General features: G+C 35.8%; 2 protein-coding genes across 2 annotated transcripts in view; one reads left to right on the top strand and one right to left on the bottom strand.

Annotated features, from left to right (window-relative positions):
- LOC134665450 (protein outspread) overlaps nucleotides 1-19,999 on the bottom strand; it is a 417,047-nt gene that overhangs the window by 358,516 nt on the left and 38,532 nt on the right. The gene's annotated exons all lie outside the window — the stretch shown is intronic.
- LOC134665624 (uncharacterized) lies at nucleotides 8,903-10,856 on the top strand. The gene is made up of 2 exons (XM_063522584.1): nucleotides 8,903-9,543; nucleotides 9,914-10,856. Exons 1-2 carry the CDS (start codon nucleotides 9,250-9,252, stop codon nucleotides 10,382-10,384), a joined length of 765 nt encoding a protein of 254 aa, XP_063378654.1. The 5' UTR covers nucleotides 8,903-9,249; the 3' UTR covers nucleotides 10,385-10,856.

Genomic DNA, 19,999 nt, shown 5'->3' with positions numbered 1-19,999 from the left:
TGGGCCAAATACCACTATTTTTTTACATCTGTGGAGTCACAACATAGTGTGTTGTATACCTTATCTCATGGTAAATGCAATTAACAAAACACATTCTAGTTTTCATCAAGTATTAATTAATTGAAATTTAATAAATTAACTCACCTCTCTTAGCGAAGTTGTTAAGAATTCGTAGTGGTATTTTTTTTCAGTGACACGACAACTTTTGGGTTGACGCCAATTTCTTAAAAAGCAACCAAATTTAATGAAGCTTCAAACTGAAACAGCTCTAGGACTCTTATTTATGATAATATACAGCCAGTGTTTATAAACTACTTTTAGATACTTATTTTAGAGGAATTATGTTTTTTTATCCCATTACTGGTTCCACGTCCATTATAGGGTATACTACTATAAGTAATATTTTTATTAATAAAAAATAATCAAAACATATACCATCAAAATTATTTACCATACTTCATGTCATAACAATAAAATTATAATACAGTCGCCATCAGATATATCGGAGCGGCCAAGGTGGTCACAAATATCTGAGTACGCCTTTATTGTCAAGGCGTTAGAGTGCGTGTTCAGATATTGTGAACACCTTGGCCGCTCCGATATATCTGATGGCGACTGTACCTAAGCACTGAAACCTTACATAGCGCTGTTTTTTGGAAATACTGGAGGTACATTACATACATACATACATAATAATTATTACTATTTGATTTATCTTCACAGGACCGTAGGTCTACGCTACGAAGTCTAGGAGTATATAAAAGGTTTCAACTCAATACGGACCCGTTCCCGAAATAAAGGGTATCGACAGACAGACGGCCGGACGGGCAGACGGACAGACGGACAGACGGACGGACGGACAGACGGACAGACGGACAGACGGACAAACGGACGGACGGACGGACGGACGGACGGACAGACGGGCAGACGGGCAGACAGATGGACGGAAGTGATCCTTTAAGGGTTCCGTGTTTTCCTTTTGAGATACGGAACCCTAAAAAATAACTTTTGCTTATCATAGCGCTCTTTCTTTGGACATACGTATGTGTACAGTAATATTAAATTTATTTTACTCCTCTTCTTATTTCTCACGTATGCAAGTAGTACGTACCTACTTGAAAAAAAAACGTGAAAGACATCACTGTTAAGGTTACTAGGTATTACTTCTAGAACCAAAAAATATACTTACAGACAAACCTACGTACATACAATACACTTACAAATATTTTAAAAACAATCCTCCTACTTCAATATCATGGGTGCATGCCTGCATGGGTCCCATATGATATAGACATTTGATCCTTTACAAAAAACTTATCATCTAGCCTAGCCTATTGGTAGTATTTTCTCGAGCTTTACGCAGTTAATTCGGGAAGTTGTCATACCTACAAGACAAAAGCATTTCGAAAGCCACATTAATCATGGAACACCTCATCTATGTGTAGTTAATGCAAATGCTGTATTTGTCAAAGAAAATAAAATCTCTTCACACGATCAGGGTTTCACCCTTAAAACACAGAAATAATTTGGGTTCGTATGTTTTGGCGCAAGATAAGGAAAGCTGGAAGATACTCCACCGACAAGAGAATAACTCTTAAGTTAATGATGATGATGATGATGTTTTGGATAGCTAATGAAATCCTAAAATACAGACAGACAAACACCCTGGGGGAGAGAACAGCATCAATGCATACTAATATATAGGTATTACAAAGGCGAAAGCGGGTTCCTATGCAGATTCAAACGGCACTACACCATAATCATACCTATTTTTGCCAATACCTTGACGCGCGGGGTAACACGATACATTACCTGCATTCAACGTGTTCTTGCATATTCAAATACATTTAGTATCTTTCTACAAATTTAATATCACTATTTTTTCTTTTGACATGTTTATTATACTATTCGAAAAACATGACAGCGTCAAATATTTAAAAGTCGTAAAATGTAAAAAGGCATAAGAAAAGAGTCCAAACATATTATTTAAGAGACGAACCAAAGAAGGACTTTTTTTATTATTAGATCTAAGCATTAGAATCTTAGTACTTATAGGCTAAGCCTAAAGTGCCATTGCAATGCAAACTAATGAATAAATATAAACTAGCAACCCATATTTAAAATCAATTATATTGTTATCTTCTTCTGCACGATTTACAAAATATACCTAATTTCCAAATCGTTATCTTATACTTTTTGAGTAAAATAGCTGTGACATATGGACAGACAGACAGACAGAGTCAGACAGACAGGCAGACAGACGGACGGACATGACGAAACTGTAAGGGTTCCGTTTTTGCCATCTTGGCTTGTTTTTCACCAGAGGAAAGTAAGTAAGTAGATAGTTTATTTTTTGTAACCGACACAATTCTATCTTAGTGTAACGAGCTTAATAGTTTTTATTTACTTACTTATTTTATTGAGAGCGCACCACCGACATGCTTAGTGGTATTCGCTGTGGCCGAAAACAGCTTGTAAATAATTATCTTATACCGATACTTTTTAAATTTTTGTTACTTTGTCGCAGCCATTGGAAATTTCTCCTCTTTTAAACTCGTTTTTCATGCATGGGTTCCTGAAATTGAACATATCTGAACTGAACACATGAACACTGAAGAACGTGGCATTGATGGGAGAAAATAATGTCAAAACCAGATAAGCTGAAAAATCTACATTTGTAGAATGTAACTAAACGCATTGGGTACCACTACAGTTTGCTGACGACTACCTAAATATTCCATAATATCAATATCCAGTGAGGAAAACGGGAACTATGTTTGTATGGAGAACCGGCCATTCCCTTTCCTCTTAATAGCTTAATATACTTCGGCACATGATTATACATATTTATTAATAGGTACATGCACTGTATTTCCATATCTTACCTTAAGCAGAGAGCCAGACGATGAATGCTGGATATTGGTTTCTGAAATCTTGTTTTTGTTTTACCAAACGTTGTTTAATTCTGCCGTGTGGACGGCTTCGAAAGAATCTTGAGTCATGTAAATAAAGCTCTTTACATCATGTTGTATGTACCTATTCTTATTTTTCCGAACGTGTCGTCGTGGATGTACGCCCTAGAGTATGCAGTAGCCTCTTAATCAGTCATAAGGCAGCTAGGGCCAATATTTTGATTATATTATTTCCTTCCATATCCGCTTGCTTCCGATCGAACCATTGTTTTCAATCTGATTGACATTTATTATGACATTTGTCATGAACAGTCAGCTCGGACGTCCCGGTCGGCTCGGATAGGGCTGGGTAGGACTCGAATCCTTTGAATCCTCTGCTTGAAGACTACTCAATTTTCTGACTCTTATAATTAAGTTTAAACTCGAGTTCTTTTCAACTATAGATAGAGACCAAAGTCTCTTGTAGAGACTTGAGTACTTTTCAGAGAATTCTCGTTTTTTACAAAAAAAAATCGAAATGCATTGTCTTTATGTATAATTTGTAGATTAGATACGTACATAAATCATAAAATAACGCTTAATTTCGTTACTGTTATGTAGGAAAAACCTATAAATTTTTTCACGGAGTCTTTATTTGGAGGCTCGAGTCCTTTTGAGTTGCTCTTAAAAAGGACTACAAAGGACAGAAGTCGGGAGAAGTTTTTTAAGCGCAGAGTCTTGTAAAAACGAGCTGTGCCTACATCAAATTCAGACTCAAAAAGACTCGAGTTCCTACATGTAAACACTAGAGGCTCGGACATTGCTCGGACAGCACTAGTGTTAATGTAATAAACGGGTGGCCCTGACGCCTCGGCCCCGGAACGGCCCGGTCACGGTGGCGCTCCTGACAGCTCCTCCGTCGGCTCGCTCCGGCCCGCCCCGGTCCGGGCACGGCCCGGTCTAGCGTGAGTCATCCTTAAGAGTTTATCCAAGAATAGGTTTAAAAGCCTGTCACATATTATACTTATTGCATTAAGTTTACTTTTAAAACGATTGCCTTTAGAAGGTTTCTGTCTCATTTTCATACGTTTATAGCGCTAGTGTGTATTGATTTCCTGATTAATTTAAGTTGACACAAAACAAAGTCATTTGTCGAAACCATTTTTGGACGGATTATACCAAAATTGTCGTTAACATTAATTTAAATATTTACAAACACAAAACATTCAGTTAATCGCCTGATTTACATTAAGAACGGTATAAATATGGATTATTAAAAATCGGCGGCAACTTATCGGTCCTTGACCCCGACCTACATTGGTCGACCTTGCACTTACTGACTCATCGCTTTACGGTCACGATTGTCTTCTGAATACTGTGCTATTGTCGACCTTACTGCCTTTTGTTTAGCTTGCTGCATTTAAACCACCCTTCAATCTGGTATACACGAAAGGCGACCAGGACATATCATATCGAAAATCTGCACTTAGCTTAGGGCAGGGGTCTCCAAACCCCGGCCCGCGGGCCAAATCCGGCCCGCGACGCGTTCCAATCCGGCCCGCCGACACCCAAAGCGAGAGCCCACTGTCAGGCCCGCGGGAACCAGGCTCCAGGGGTTTAGCATTCATTGATAGTGGAACTGTTCCTAATAGACACCTTCTCTCGGCGCAAACCCCGACGGTGGCCCGCGAGAAAGTTTCTGAGGCGCAATATGGCCCTCAGCTAAAAAAGTTTGGAGACCCCTGGCTTAGGGGCTTAGCTAAGATGTCAATCGTTGGTAGATAACGCCAATCGAAACTTCTGTATGGATACAATAGTCACGTGACTTTTCGTAAATCGTTGTCGTCTGTCATCCCAATACATTTTTACTTTTCGTTTGGCGTTTGTCAATGTGAGATTGTCATCTTGACTATATTTCAGAAATTTCCAACGATTTCCAACCAGTGAGGTTTTTTTGATCATTTAATCATCATCATCATCATCATTTCAGCCTATATACGTCCCACTGCTGAGCACAGGCCTCCTCTCATGCGCGAGAGGAGCCCACCCATCAGATCATTTAATATTTTTTGGGTTTTTCGTACTCTATATTTCCGGTCATGTAATAACGAACACACATAATCAACACACGTATTGCATTTATTGTAAGTATAGTTAGATTTATCATGTACTTACATTTTCAGTTACTATAGTTCGTTTTTTTTAGCATTAGAAAGAACTTCAAAGAAGGTAAGCGATCTTGGCATGTCTTTTAATTGAAAAACGCTTTTTAAAAATCAATAACTATTACTTATGAAAGCAGAAGAATATAAATGATCGTATTAGATTCATAATTGTTACACATTTGCAGTAACTTATTTTTAAAATGTGTTTTTCAATTAAAAGACACATCAAGATTGTTTACCTAATTTGTAATGCTAAAAAAAACGAAGTATAAGTAACCAATTAGCATTGAATATTCTAAACGAAACCAATTATTATCACCTCCTTCTTCTTCATACTTTTAATTGTAGATTTTAACGTTTATCATCGTAAGAAGGCAATAATTGTCAATAATATAGGTTAATATCATCAAATAAACGTTTTTCGTCTGTTGAAAAACCGTTTTTCCATCAACTGAGCACGATCATGAGGCTTAGGGCACGACAGCTCAACCTAATGCTACGGAAAAAAATAGTATCTCACAAGGAGATACGGCTTTTTGCCGGTAGTATTGTCAGATACGGCCTTTTTACTAAGTTAACTACGTTGATCGCATCAGTTAAAGGTTAATTTCAGTACAATAGCCGAACGACAATTACGACCAGTTAGTGCTTGAATTGACTGTACTTTAAATGGTACAGTCGCTGAGAGTATACTTTGGTATTTTGTGGTTTCTTGCAAGGATTTCTAATGTTATGTTACTCAATTGAATATACCTATTTATAGGAATAGGTAGGTACAGGTACTTGTCTATGTAAGAATGTAAGAATATGTCTATTTAATGTAAGAATTTACACGAAATCAACTAAACATTTGCAATAACCCAGAACAAAAACTATTAACTATAGGAAGGTACGTGATTTTTTTAGGGAACAACTAAGGCAAAAAAGTAATACAAATCAAGAATTAAGTATAGATCTTTATGATTTGAATAAAATCGCGAATACAGGAACAATTGATTTTTTTCCACCAAAATCTTCTTGCCATGGGCCTACCCAAGATGACAATCGTACATCGCCAAACGCCAAACGAAAACAAAAAACGTATCGAGAATTCGCAGACAGGCGTTTCCTTACAGCGATTGTCATCTCGGCTATGTTTAGTTCGTTTTTTTTAGCATTAGAAATAAGGTAAACAATCTTGATGTGTCTTTTAATTGAAAAACACATTTTAAAAATATGTTACGGTAAATATGTTAAAAATTATGAATGTAATACGATCATTTCTATTCTTCTGCTTTCATAAGTAATAGTTACTGATTTTTAAGAAGCGTTTGCAATTAAAAGACATTACAAGATCGGCACCTTCTTTCAAGTTCTTTCTAATGCTAAAAAAAACGAACTATAAGAAAATAAATGATAAACCCCCATATGATTTCTTTTCCTAAACATTCTCAGCAACTTTGCGTACTTGCATAATTATACCAACTCATGGGTATAACGAAATATAATTCACTCGCCGACAGTACTTCGAAAACCGTTATGAATGTAACGTTATGGTAAAACAATTAACCAATTAGATGGCGACGGTAATTAGATACATAGCTGAATGAACATAATGCTTTTTTAATTGTTGTTTGGACTGATTTGGTCCAGTAGTAATGAGCTATGCTTAAACGTAATTCCATACTCTTGCCAGTATACCGTATTTATTAAATGTAATTTGGCATATGATTGTACCGTACATGATTTGATTTATGAACTTTCATCGCTACGTTCAATGCTGCAATCATTCGTAAAGTTACTTAAGATCTTTTTGTGAATGCGTTTTATTTTGTCATGTTTTATAATGTACATTTTCAATGATAAACAAATAAATCTAATCTAATCTACTAACTACAGTAGAACCTCGAGTATCCGGCCTAATTGGGCAGCTAATACCAATATGATTATGATTACAATATCGGTATTGATAACCGATTATGTGGTTTGCCCGAACACAGCCATGGTCGGTGTCAATGGTGACACCACGACTGACGCGGCCCGGACTGTCAGACGAGGATCGCCCGCATCGGAGTGTGTTTTACTTGAAGCTACGCCTGTTTTCCGTGTTTTATGTATAAATCCTTTATTTAATGATGTATGGTGTTTTCTCTCTTAATAGTATATATAATATGGTGTCAGGTACACGTTCGAATTGGCTTGATGCGAGATTAGTTTGATTTAATTAAAAATCGAAATGTGGTTTATTTCACTTATTTGGGATGAGATCAAACTTTTGTTTTTGCATCTTTTTACATAAAAACTAACTACAGTAGGTAACTTTGATATACAGACTGTATCTACGGTGAACTACAAAATTGCATGGACACATTTTAAAATATATTAATGCAGAAGATGCGGTTTGATTCAAATGCAGTCCTCGGCACAGAATAAATAATAGTACTAGGTACAGAAGACTCACTCTCTAACAAAACGCGTCTGTCACGATCAGCACAGATATGGCCGATAGGTGGCGACAGCGCCACGCGCGACTTATGGCAAACCCCAAAATTGGGGTCGAACGGATGGAGTTTTAGCTACCTGTAGCAAAGCGACGAAATCGCGGAGTGAGCCACGCCTGTCCTCGGCTCTAAGACTTTATGTGTCTTATGTGTATGTGTTAGGCTTAAAACAAGAGCCCACCACAAACGCCCCTCCCAATACCCATTAACTGACGGTAACATTAAATGATCGTAAATTCGCAAATACTTTAGTACTTCAGACTTTATAGTATTGTTTAGTGTGGTTACTCGATAGACTCGAGTCACAAAACAGATAAGTACAGAAGTCAATCACATGTATGTACTTTACTTTTCATACCTACGCTCGGCAGTCGCTCTAGGGTTGCGAATTATGTATGTAGGTATGGCTTCCCAAGTAGCATGGAAGTGTCGGCAACATCAATATAGCAGCCAATTAAGAACTTAGAGTGATTTAAGGGACGTATAAGAGTGTCAGAAAAGATTTAAGCTGTATAAAAGGTACTTTACAGACATTATACAGCTCAAGCTGTATAAAATCATTATAAAGGATTCTGCGGAAGGATGGGGTGCTTTATCAGAATATAAAAAATCTACTATAAAACTAAAAGTGTTGTGAGAGACTACAAGCTAATTATATCGTAAAAGCTGTATACAGGCTGTATTGTAGTAACACTTGGCACTTTTAGCTGTACAAAAGTATCTGTCAACTCCGTTTTAAAACATTAAGTGTTGTGAAACACTACAAGCTAATTTTATCGTAAAAGCTGTATACAGGCTGTATTGTAGTATCACTTGGCACTTGTAGCTGTACAAATGTATATGTCAACCCCGTTTTAAAGCTATTTCTTATGGCGTAATCTTACTCTCCTATAAGAATAGTAGTTGTATAACTTCTGTCTGTAAGGGTATTATAAAACCAAATGAATAAATGGCAGCTATAGTACAGCTTTTTTCTGTATTATTGATAGAGTCGCTTATAACAATCTTTTGGCGTAATTTTACACTCGTATAAGTATAGTAGTGTAATGATTTCTGAAAATAAGTGTATTATAAAACTAAAGGAATATATGACAGTTACAGTACAGGTTTTTTATTTGTTATACGGATCTCTAAAGAGAATTATAACTTATGTACGGAGAACCGAAATACAGCCAAACGAATACAAATATTCTATTATAAAGCTGTTTTAATTACAAAAGCTGTAAAAGATACTCCATTTATTACACAGCACAGCTACTAAGATTATAATGCTCTCCAACTATCCTGTAGGCTGTTTAAAAATTGTCGCCATTTTACAATAAAAAAAAAACGTATTTGTTAATATAATTAAAGAAATACTTGCAAATAGTGATGGGCTGCGGAAACATTCCCGCTACCAGTAAGTTTCCATTTGGGAATATTACTAGTAAGTTACCAATGTTACCAGTAACATTCCCAAAAGGTGGTAACATACGAAACTGATGATAGTAATGATTTCTATGAGATAAAATAAGGTTAAAAAGTTATTTTCATAGTACAACGAGTTATGTAGGTACATAAATATGTCTTTCTCTTTCACTCAATCTGTTTCTTATCTCAATTGTTACCTGGACCCCTAGTCAGGGGGTTAGTCTTATCTAGAACACGGGTTAGAGTGAACGTATTATTTGTGATAAGGTGATAACTAGTGGATGGAGGACTGGATATGTTACAATGAAGCCGAAAAGTCAAGTGTATAGTCATTTTACCCAAAATACTATAAACAATAAAAAAAGTTTCACTTGCAACTTTTGCAGTGTTGTGTACAACTTTCGAAACGCAACAAAATTTGCATGTCATATTCTGAAATGTAAAAAGAGTCCCCAAGATGTAAAGGAGAGTTTTAGACAATATGACAAAAAATCAACAACATTATGTGACACTCAACTATCAAGTGACAGTGACCGTGCCTCTACATCGCAACATACAAGAGATGTAAGACCAGCATTGATGGACAAAGATGAGCAGGTAAATATATTTTTATCTTAATATGGATCGTACCATAAAACTGACTCTCTTTTTATAAATTCCATATCAATGATTTTGCTAGAAACGATGAGTAGTCTACTCATACTGAATAATTGCATTATATTTCTATCATTTACATTTTATTTTTTATTTTATATAAACAAAATAAGTTAATGGCCATGTGCAAATAAATACCACGACTCTTTCACTGTTATGAAGTGGTCATTGTCTAAAGGCGTGGTGATTCTTTTTAAATATGACTAGCTAAAACAATGGCCAGGACAGCGTGGTATTTATTTATTGCGAATATAACCACTAGTACTCTTAATGTACAGGGCGTTTATTATATGTTTGACGCTTATTGTTTCAGATGAATATACATAAAGCTGTTGCAAGAGCAATGTATGTAACTGGCACACCTTTCTCTCATTTCGAGCACCCGCTATGGAAAGAAGCATTTCATTTGATGAACCCTTCATACGGTCTGCCTTCGAGAAAGAGATTGGCTACATCGCTATTAGATGAAGAATATTCAGAAGTTCAGAGTGACATAGTGAGCAAAATCAATCAAGCCAGTGTTATTCACTTATCCATTGATGGATGGTCTAACCTAAGAAAAGAATCTATTTTAAATGTGATTCTTTATGCTCCGAAACCATACTTTTACAAATTTATAGAAACAAAGGAACAAAGACATACAGCCGAGTATTTATGTGAAGAAGTCACAAACATAATCGAAGAGTTTCACCCGTCAGAGTTCGTTGCAGTTGTCACAGACAATGCTGCAAACATGGTCAGATTTGGGAAGCTCTTGCACGACAAATATGAACAAACTATATAGTTTGTTCATATTTGGACAGGATGTTTGGCTCATACCCTACATTTATTTGTTGGAGACTTATTAAAAATCATGAAAATACGTCGGATTTTTGCATTTACAGTGAGAGTTATAAAAACAGTTACACGATCTCATATTCTTGGAGCAGAATTCCGAAGACTTGCGGAAGAAAAATGTATCAATACACCTCTTCAGTTACCAGTTAAAACAAGATGTGGCAGTTATTTAGCATGCCTTCAAAGCTTTATAAAATCAAAAATTGTTTTACAAAATATCACAATAAATGAATCCACAACATCTTTAAGACCATACAAAAATAAAATATTAAACGAAGACACATGGACAGAGCTTCGCAGCCTGGAATGGTTTTTAGACCCCATAGTCCAATGGATATTCATTCTAGAAGGGGACTATTTCGCAGTACACTTAGTTTACAAAGCATTTAAAGAATTAGATGCATTGCTTAACAATTACCAAACGACAACTCTTCTTGAAAATAATTTAACAGATTTAAAAGCGAAATTTGAAGAACGAAAGGCAAATGCTCTGAAACCTATCCATTTTGCAGCGACAATACTGGACCCGAAGAATCAAAGAGGACAATTAACAGATCAAGAAAATGTTGATGGATGCGAAATCATATTTAATTTTGGGAATGAAGCAACTAATATATTAATGGAATTATCTGACTACAAGACTCACAAAAACATCTGGGCAAAGGATTTTGTGTGGAAAATGGCAGCGACTACAGAGCCAGTCACATGGTGGGAAACATTATTTTCCCATACAGCTTTAGGTAAAATTGCTGTTAAAATACTAACCATGCCTGCCACCTCTGCAGCGGTAGAGAGGTCCTTCTCTACATTTTCCAACATTCATACGAAACGAAGGAATCGGTTGAAGACAAACAGACCGGGAAAATTGACATATATATCCCATAACTGGAAATTGTCTCATCAATCAGCATCACAAAAACCTATAGACCGAAGTATTACGACCAATGAGGATATTCCAGACGCTGATACTTCCGAATCTGAAGATGATTTTTCAGACGTTGAAGATGTGGAAGATTTAGATTCAAGTACATCTAATGACGTTTTATCTGCAGATTGAATATTAATATTTTAATAAGAATATAAAATATTTTAGTGATGTAAATTATACTAAATAACCTGTTGTGTAACTTTATAGTTGTTGATTTGTGTCCCTATTTTAATATGAAAGTAAAATATTTTTATTAATATAAATTATAGTAAATAAGCTCTTTTGTAACTTTTTAGTTGTTGATTTGTGTACCTGATCATGATCTGTATTATTATAAAAAATGTACAAAGCTCATTTTATTTTAAATAATTTAATTAATATAACGTAAAACTGTAATCATTATTATACAAAATGTTGATTGTTATATTTTAATAATTAAACTGATTTATACACATATTTTCTTTAATTTTACACAGTTAAGCATTACTTTATAGTTATTTCCAGATAGTATTATTCCCAGTAACTATGGAAAAATACCTGGTAATATTGGGAATATTACCGGTAACATTGGGAATTTACTCTCTCAGAGAATCCTTGACTGTTATATGACTGTAAATAATAGCATTGTTATTTATTTAAGTATTTAACACGAAAAAAGATATTCAATTCTAATAATTTTTCCAAAGTTTCTCAATGTTACCGATCGGGGGTAATGTTACTGGTAGCATTACCGGGAATATTCCCACTTTGAGTAAGTTACTGGTAACGACCCATCACTACTTGCAAATATTAAGAAGACTAACGCCGTGTTATGATTACCAGCTAAAATAAATTGTTTAGCCTTAGAATTAATATTTATAAATATTTTTGATACTCTAACCTTAAAAACAAACAGTAACTTTACCGATTTTTGATATTTTCTTTATGGTTTCTCTATGTTATTTTGTAGGCGCGTAAATATTTTGCCAGAAAAGATACACAGGTTCACATTAAATAATAATCCGCACTTACAAATAATGTAATATTCCATTCAAGTCCTGTATAATATTTACTTTTACTTTTACCATCCACAATAACACTTTATTGTCGCCATTACTATATTACGAATGAACAAGTTTAAGACATTTTAGTTTCTTAAATGATTATTATTCTCTTGTAATTCTTTCTTATAACTCATTTAAAACTTATATTCTTATATCGTACTTATAAGAGATTATATGTAGTGTTAAGGTTTCCTGTTACACCGAAATATAGCTGTAATGCAGCTATTATGCAGCTTATGTATTGCTTATACAGCTACTCTACAGCTCTAATAACGCCAAAGGCTGTATAATTTGGGCCCTTTTTTTACTTATAAGGGCTGTATAAGCGCTTATACAGCCTTTGTACAGCCTAACTGTACAGCTTATAGTATACAAATAAACTTTAATACAGCTTTTATACAGCTTGCAATGCTACTTGGGTTATGCACAAAAAACTATCGTGGTAGTGGCACTCGTATCTATCGTATCGTATCTCGTATCTAGTTGTTTGATTTATTGTTGAGGAAGAATTGAAATATAAATTAATATAATATTAATGTCATTATTATATTATAAAATTTATAAATTTATCACAGACAATATCTTGCGATGATTTCGAGATTAGCGAAATGCACGATTTCTATATTTTAAAGTGTAATAAATTCACATTCGCATGTACAATGTAATAAATTCGCACTCCCATTCTCTCTGAAGCCACTGGTAGCTTAAAAAACGACAATTCACCATTAAATGTTGAATTTAAACAACCGTCCACTGTACGGTTATAATAACTTTTTTTTTGTTTCTCCATTTTTGCACAAAAAAGTTCACAGACGCGTGTCTCAAGCTGATGGCACTCGCGCTCGCAGTGGTCCCAACCGGTCCGAGATATCGTGTCCGTGAGCAATGTCTATGTGTGCGTTGCTCGAGCGCGCTTTGTATGTAGATTGATTTCTGTACCTATCTATTTTGTGCTCGAGTCATCTGCTTTAAGACTCATCCGAGTCTTTCAGACGTCTTGTCGAAACTCGAGTTATTTTCTATTTTAGAGACCAAATTCTTTGGTAGAAATCTTTTTCAGAGAGATCTCAATTTTTATTTTATAAACATTTTCATGTAAAATTCATGTGTTAGGTTAGTAACTCGGTCGGCCTAAGTTGGAAACCTCGTAACTCCTCCGGGGGAGTTACGAGGTTTGCGACTTAGACCAACGATATTTTCATTAAGTGGGTACTGTTATTTACAATAAACCTATTAAATTGTCGACGGAGTCTTTCGTCGGAGGCCTTTTGAATTGCGTTTGAAAAAAGACTTAATAAAGGACTCGACTCGGGACTTAAGATTCGGAAGTCTTTAAGTGCTGTCTCGAAAATCAAGTAGAGTTCAAACTTAGACTCAATAGACTCGAGTTTCTCTCAACACTAGTTTATAGTGGCCGTTGTGCTATTTGTACGATCATGCGCACTATGCGCAGACACACAAGATGGCCGCTGTCTGCTATCGATTAGCCTAAACTTAGAACTCTAGTTTTATTCTGTCTGGAACACATCCTTAGTGACATAAAGCCGTAACTCTGTGAGCATGTTCAGATGAAACTGATCTTTGATTGACGGAGCTGATGGAAGGTTGCATTCTTGTCTAATCCTTTTGAAATACCAATAGGTTAGCCGGTACAATTTTTTTTTTACGGCAGATGTCGTTAGCCGCCCTCCAAAAGCGTAAAACAAAGGACATGATAGTTTTAGTGCTTAAAAACCGAAAATACTCAGCAGGATATGTGTAAAGAACATTGAACCGAATGGTTGAGAACTTCTGCGGTATCTGTATGTCTGCGTTTTCTCCTGACAAATATTGCAGTTAATAATGCGGTGCGGGTGTTTTGCCTAACTATCAAAAATATAGTAAAGTATGTTAGAAAGCAGAAAACTTGGTATGCACAATTGCACGTAACATATATATGTATTTAGTGAAGAAAAAAATAGAAGTGGCAAGACTTGTAAAGTGGGCGTTTCTCTCCACTTTTGTGTCCCATTTTGCAGTTTTTCATTGCTTTTTTAGAAAAACTGCTAAATTTACTTACATAACTGCCAATACTTAAAGAGAAAATTTTAAGGAAATTGCCGCATCACAAAAAAAGCGCAAAAGTGCGAGAAAATGTATGGGACATAGGGTAATGAACTGCTACCATATGCCGTGTTTTTGACTATAGAATCTATATATATGTGACGGCGCACATAGGTTGGAAATCGCGATTTAGGCCGCCAAAAGTCAACTTTCTAAAAGTCGACTTATCGCAAAACTAATTAGTTCTCGAAAAACACCACACTATCACGGAATTAATCCCACCCCACCACCACCCTTATCAGTTACGTAGGTAATCTACCAGGTTCTCAAACCTCAGTCATCACAAACGTTGCACGCGCGATTCTTAGCACTGTTATCCGAAGCAAACATTTCTAAGCCAATATTTATTTTTGTGGAGTTTATTTGTCAGTGAAAGTGATGGATATCGAAAATTCAGGTAAATTTCTATTATTTTAAATTATTTTGAATTAGAAATATTTATTTTATGATATATATATATAATATAACCCACTAAACATGACCCTTTTCTTGATGAAAATTTTGTTATTTTTTCATATTCAATTGTGAAAATACTATACTTCCGGGCACGTCCCAGTTATATTTTTTATGTCATTCTATAAATCAACTATATTTTTACATTTTATGAAAAAATTGGAGGGCACTTTTGGGCACTTTGTAAAATATCGAGTTTCAAAAAAAATTTCGGAAATGGCAAATTATTAGTATTACGTTTTGTTTTCATTAGCGTTAAAATGTCTTTTCTGTTATTCTAGGTTCATCAAATGCCTCTGAGTTAAAAGTTGTGGCTTGAAAATACCTGTCTGATAAGTTAAATGAACAGAATTTTCAGTCAATAACTGAAAAATTTGACTTTTTGGAAAATTATCTCCTTATGCGCTCAGGTGACGGAGATGAAGAAAAAAAGAACATGAAGCGTAAATTTTCACATTTTGAATCAGAATTTAAAAAGAGATGGATTAGATCACGTCGCATTTTGGAAAATTTTCTGATATCTAATGAATCTTGGCTGGAAGGAAGCTCCGCCGCTCCGCTCATACGCTCTGGAAACGGCAAAGCTTTATATAAATTTGTATGAGTGGCATCCGATGACACCGACAATGCACAAAATACTGATCCATGGCAGAATTACATATTATTGAAAACTTAATAGTTCCCTTAGGACATCTTTCGGAGGAAGCTGCAGAAGCCCGAAACAAACACTTTCGGCCATATCGTTTAAACTATGCCCGAAAGTTTTGCCTGGACATTTACCATAGGTTGCTTCTGACCTCCGATCCGCTTATCAGCAGTACGAGAAAGATAACGAAACCTCGAGTTAAATTATTTCTGTCAGAAACTATGCAGCTATTGATTTCTGCTGAGCCACATAAGGCGAGAGCGGAGAATGATCAATGCTATCCAAGCGATGCTGGATTTTTCTTTAAGATATGATGATGATTAAATGTGGCGAGGGTTTTATTTATTTATATTAATCTTTTTGGGTAAATGTATCAATCGTAATAATATTAGATAACAACCTTTGTATATTTCTATTAGTTTCTGTAATACATATGTTACTCTTATACCTAAATATTGTATAAATATATGTGTATTTTATTATTTGTATGTTCAATGGAAGAAAATACATATTTATTTACTATATTATCTATCATTAATACTCGTTACCTATATTAAATAATCAAGCGAGGAGGATCAAAATCAACATTTTTTGGAAAAAAGGGCCAAAATTGAAAAATAATAATTGTAATTATCTAAAAATATGTTTTCTTAGTTCGAAATCGTATATAAAGCGCAAAAATGCAATAAAATATTTTTGGCGGCCTAAATCGTGATTTCCGACCTATGTGCGGCGACTTCAGCAATTACGGATTACGCCTGTTATGAGCTCGAATGTGGCTGGCCAGGCCGAACTTGGTCTTAAAGACTCTTCTGCAGGTGCTACAATAGAGTTGGCCAGACGCGTTGTATGTATACGCGTACATACAACGCGTCGTAGAAGATAGGGTACGTGAGCCACCTAAGAGCGCATCAGAGAGTGGATCAGCTACACTCTAATAACACGAGCTAAAAATTGCCTAGTCCAGAGCACACAGTCGCTGGGGCCGAAATCGGTCAGGAGAGCATCATCATCATCATCATCATACGCGTAAGAGGGCTTCGGTCTCTCTTTACGTTGTTGGCGTCTACTAGAATCCAGAATGCACGTGAATTGCCGTATTTTTCGGCAAGTACCCTATCAGGAACGAGGAACAAACCTGACTGTACCTACCTTTACTTATTTGTCAACGTTTTTTTATTGATTAGTCGGCCGTATCTGATATGCACGTGGTGCCGGAGGTCTTACTTACGCAAGGTCAGTGTAAAGGCCATTTACACAGCTGCTACCGATTGATCAACTATTTATTAGTCCGATAGCAATAACTTTTGAAGTTATAAGATTATTAATGTTGCCTATTTTTTACATATAGTTTTCAGACCACATACTAAACCTAATAATAATAATTTGTGTCATCCTAGGTATTTGCTTAGGTAGAAATTTAGGTATTTCTTTTTTTAAACAGCATTCGATAAAAAGAATATTCGAGATGAAATTCTTTGTTTCCCTGTAAAAGCAAAGTGGCTTCCGACGTACACACGCATTTTGTGTCATTTTCATCCACGGGTATAATGACATTTAATAAATACCTAATAGTGAACCTAAAATGCCTAAAATAAAATTATAGTCGGTAAGTGAAGTGTTGTACTTCACAGGATGTTATAATATGTTATTCAAACAAATGTGTGTCAAATTCATCCACCGCTTTTATTTTTAATCTTTTTTTTTCTTATAAACATCATGTATCTGCCACAAAAAAAATTTCATGTTATTAAGTTTACGTCTACATTATTATAATGTCACATCGAGTCAACATTCATAATTTGGGTCATTTTCAACAACGGTTTTTTACTATTTGGCAAAATAAAACTTTGCATGAACGGTGTACGCGGGGAAGGCTACCTACGCGGGTAGGGTGCTTGTTAGATGAACATTATGGCTCCTCTACACGATGGGCCAACGCCGGCCACTTGCTCCCTCTAACGCATAAATGCGTCCCTTGGAGTGGCCGGCGTTGGCCCATCGTGTAGAGGAGCCATTACAGTGTATTTATTTCATTCGGAGGCATAATTATTATATTAAGTCTTTTCATAGTGTGGGAGTAGGTATGTTGTAAGTATATTTAAAAATAAAATGTAGGCTCCTCATACTAACCAACATTCGTGATGTTCGCAATCAAAAGGTACCACTTTATCCTTGCCATAAGGACTCTCTGACAGGTTATTTGTATAAAGATACAATAAAATTTCGTCTTTATGGTAAAGGACAAAGTGGTCCCTACCTTTTGAATGAGAATGTCACATCAGCGACTTTTAAAAATAACTTTTATTCGATATTTAGTACACTTTTTAAGATTATTTTAAGACGCAATGTATTGCTAATTTTGTGATTTATAAAGCGTGGCAAGCAACGCCAATTACAATGATGATGGTGTACGTTGAATAGAAGACTTCATAAATTTTAAAAGTTATTGAAAAAAATATGTTCCTTTGAGGAGCAGAATACTTTCTGTTAGAACGATTATGAAACAATTGAATGGATGAATGATTTTATAGGACATTCTTACACAGATTGGCTTGGTCGATAAACAACGATATTATAGAATATAAGAAATTATTTTATTTGTTAGCCTGTTGTGTCCCACTGCTGGGCAAAGGCCTCCCTCTCTTTCTTCCACGCGTCTCGTTCTATGGCAATATTGGGCCAATCTTTCCGAAAGACGTCAACATCGTGCCGCCACCTCCTTCTAGGTCTGCCGTGACGCCGCACTATGTTTGGTGTCCACTCGGTAGTTTTCTTGGCCCACAAGTCGTTTGGCATACGGCAGATGTGTCCGGCCCAGTCCCATTTAAGCTTGGCGGCTGTCAGGGCTACGTCGGCTACTTTGGTTTTGGAGCGCAAGATGGAATTTCTAATTCTGTCAGTCAATTTGACACCAAGAATACTGCGCTCCATCGCTCTCTGGCAAACCTTGAGGGAAAGCTTTTGAGCATTAGTCAAAGACCAAGTCTGAGCGCCGTAGGTGAGGATCGGAAGAATACACATATCCATGAGTTTACGTTTCAGCGATATAGGAAGGTCTCCCTTTATGTATTCCTTCATGGACCAGTAGCTCTTCCAGGCATTTTCGGTACGTCTTGCGACCTCCTTGTCTTGTCGTGCCTGGAAAGAGACTATTTGGCCCAAGTAAATGTACTCATGGACATATTCAATTCCTCCGCCGTCTACTTGAATCCTACGTTTGGCGCAGTGTGTCATTACTTTGGTCTTTGACATGTTCATTTGCAGTCCGATCTCAAGGCTTACCGTGCTCAGTTGTTGAAGCATGCTTTCGAGTTCTGTAGCCGACGCTGAGAAAAGGACGATGTCGTCAGCAAAGCGAAGGTTGGTTAACCGACTGCCGCCGACTTCAACGCCCCTATCTTCCCATTCGGTCGCCAGCTTACGGAACGCCTGTTCCAAGGTGGACGTAAATAATTTGGGAGATAGCGGGTCACCCTGTTTGACGCCCTTTTCAATTCTGAAAGTTGGACCAGACGACTGTAATTTTATATTGGCTGTGCTGTTATTGTAAATGTTGCGTAAGAGATTTATATATGTGGGATCTATGTTTTGTTCTTCTAAAGCAGTAAATATCGATTTATGAGAAATGCTGTCAAAGGCTTTTGTATAATCAACGAATGCAAGGTAGAGAGGAAGATCGAATTCATGGTGCTTTTCTATTATTTGGTTGAGTGTCTGTAGATAAGAAATTAAGATAAGAAATTATGTATATATATAATATACTATAAGAAATTCCACTGCGAGTAAAACGATGATAGTTGCTGAAAAACACCGAGCTGAGGTTTTTAATTTGAAGAGAAATGTAATGTTTGACATTTTAGTAATAAAGGACCCATAAAACTATTTATTTATTAGGCATTATAGACCTTTACGCCCATGAACAAAGATAGCTGCCGAAAAAACTCTTAGCGTAAATGCTTTCAAATTTAAGGGCAAACATTACAATGTAGTAATATAGGTCCCAGAAAACTATTTATTTGTTATTATACACCGCTAAGTCCATGTCATTTGTTTTAAATTTAGAGTTTAGAAACTAATTCGTGGTAGTAAACGATACAAATATTTAAAAAGTCCTTTACAACTTTGTTCGCTTCATATACTTATGGTAAAATAATTTTAGGGCGGGTCATAAAGGGCAAGTAAAATAATAATTGTCAATAGTAAAATATGTCCTTTACGACCATATTGACCATACGAGATACGATATGAAAAATCATCAAGACAAATGAAGGGCTTAAAGGACGACAAAAGACATGTAAGTCATTTACAATCATATTTATATTTAGCGGTAACCTTAACGATAATATCTATGAATTTCTAATTTATAACTGGTCATTTACGCCCCTT

This window comes from Cydia fagiglandana, chromosome 6 (assembly GCF_963556715.1).
Source record: "Cydia fagiglandana chromosome 6, ilCydFagi1.1, whole genome shotgun sequence".
Classification (NCBI taxonomy): Eukaryota; Metazoa; Arthropoda; class Insecta; order Lepidoptera; family Tortricidae; genus Cydia; species Cydia fagiglandana.
The sequence above is the reverse complement of the archived record's forward strand: the minus strand, read 5'-3'. Positions and strand labels throughout refer to the sequence as shown.

Coding starts and splice junctions, on each gene's coding strand:
- LOC134665624 (XM_063522584.1), top strand. CDS start 9,250: ATGAAGCCGAAAAGTCAAGTGTATAGTCATTTTACCCAAAATACTATA. Junction 9,544..9,913: donor TGATGGACAAAGATGAGCAG/GTAAATATATTT, acceptor TTATTGTTTCAG/ATGAATATACATAAAGCTGT.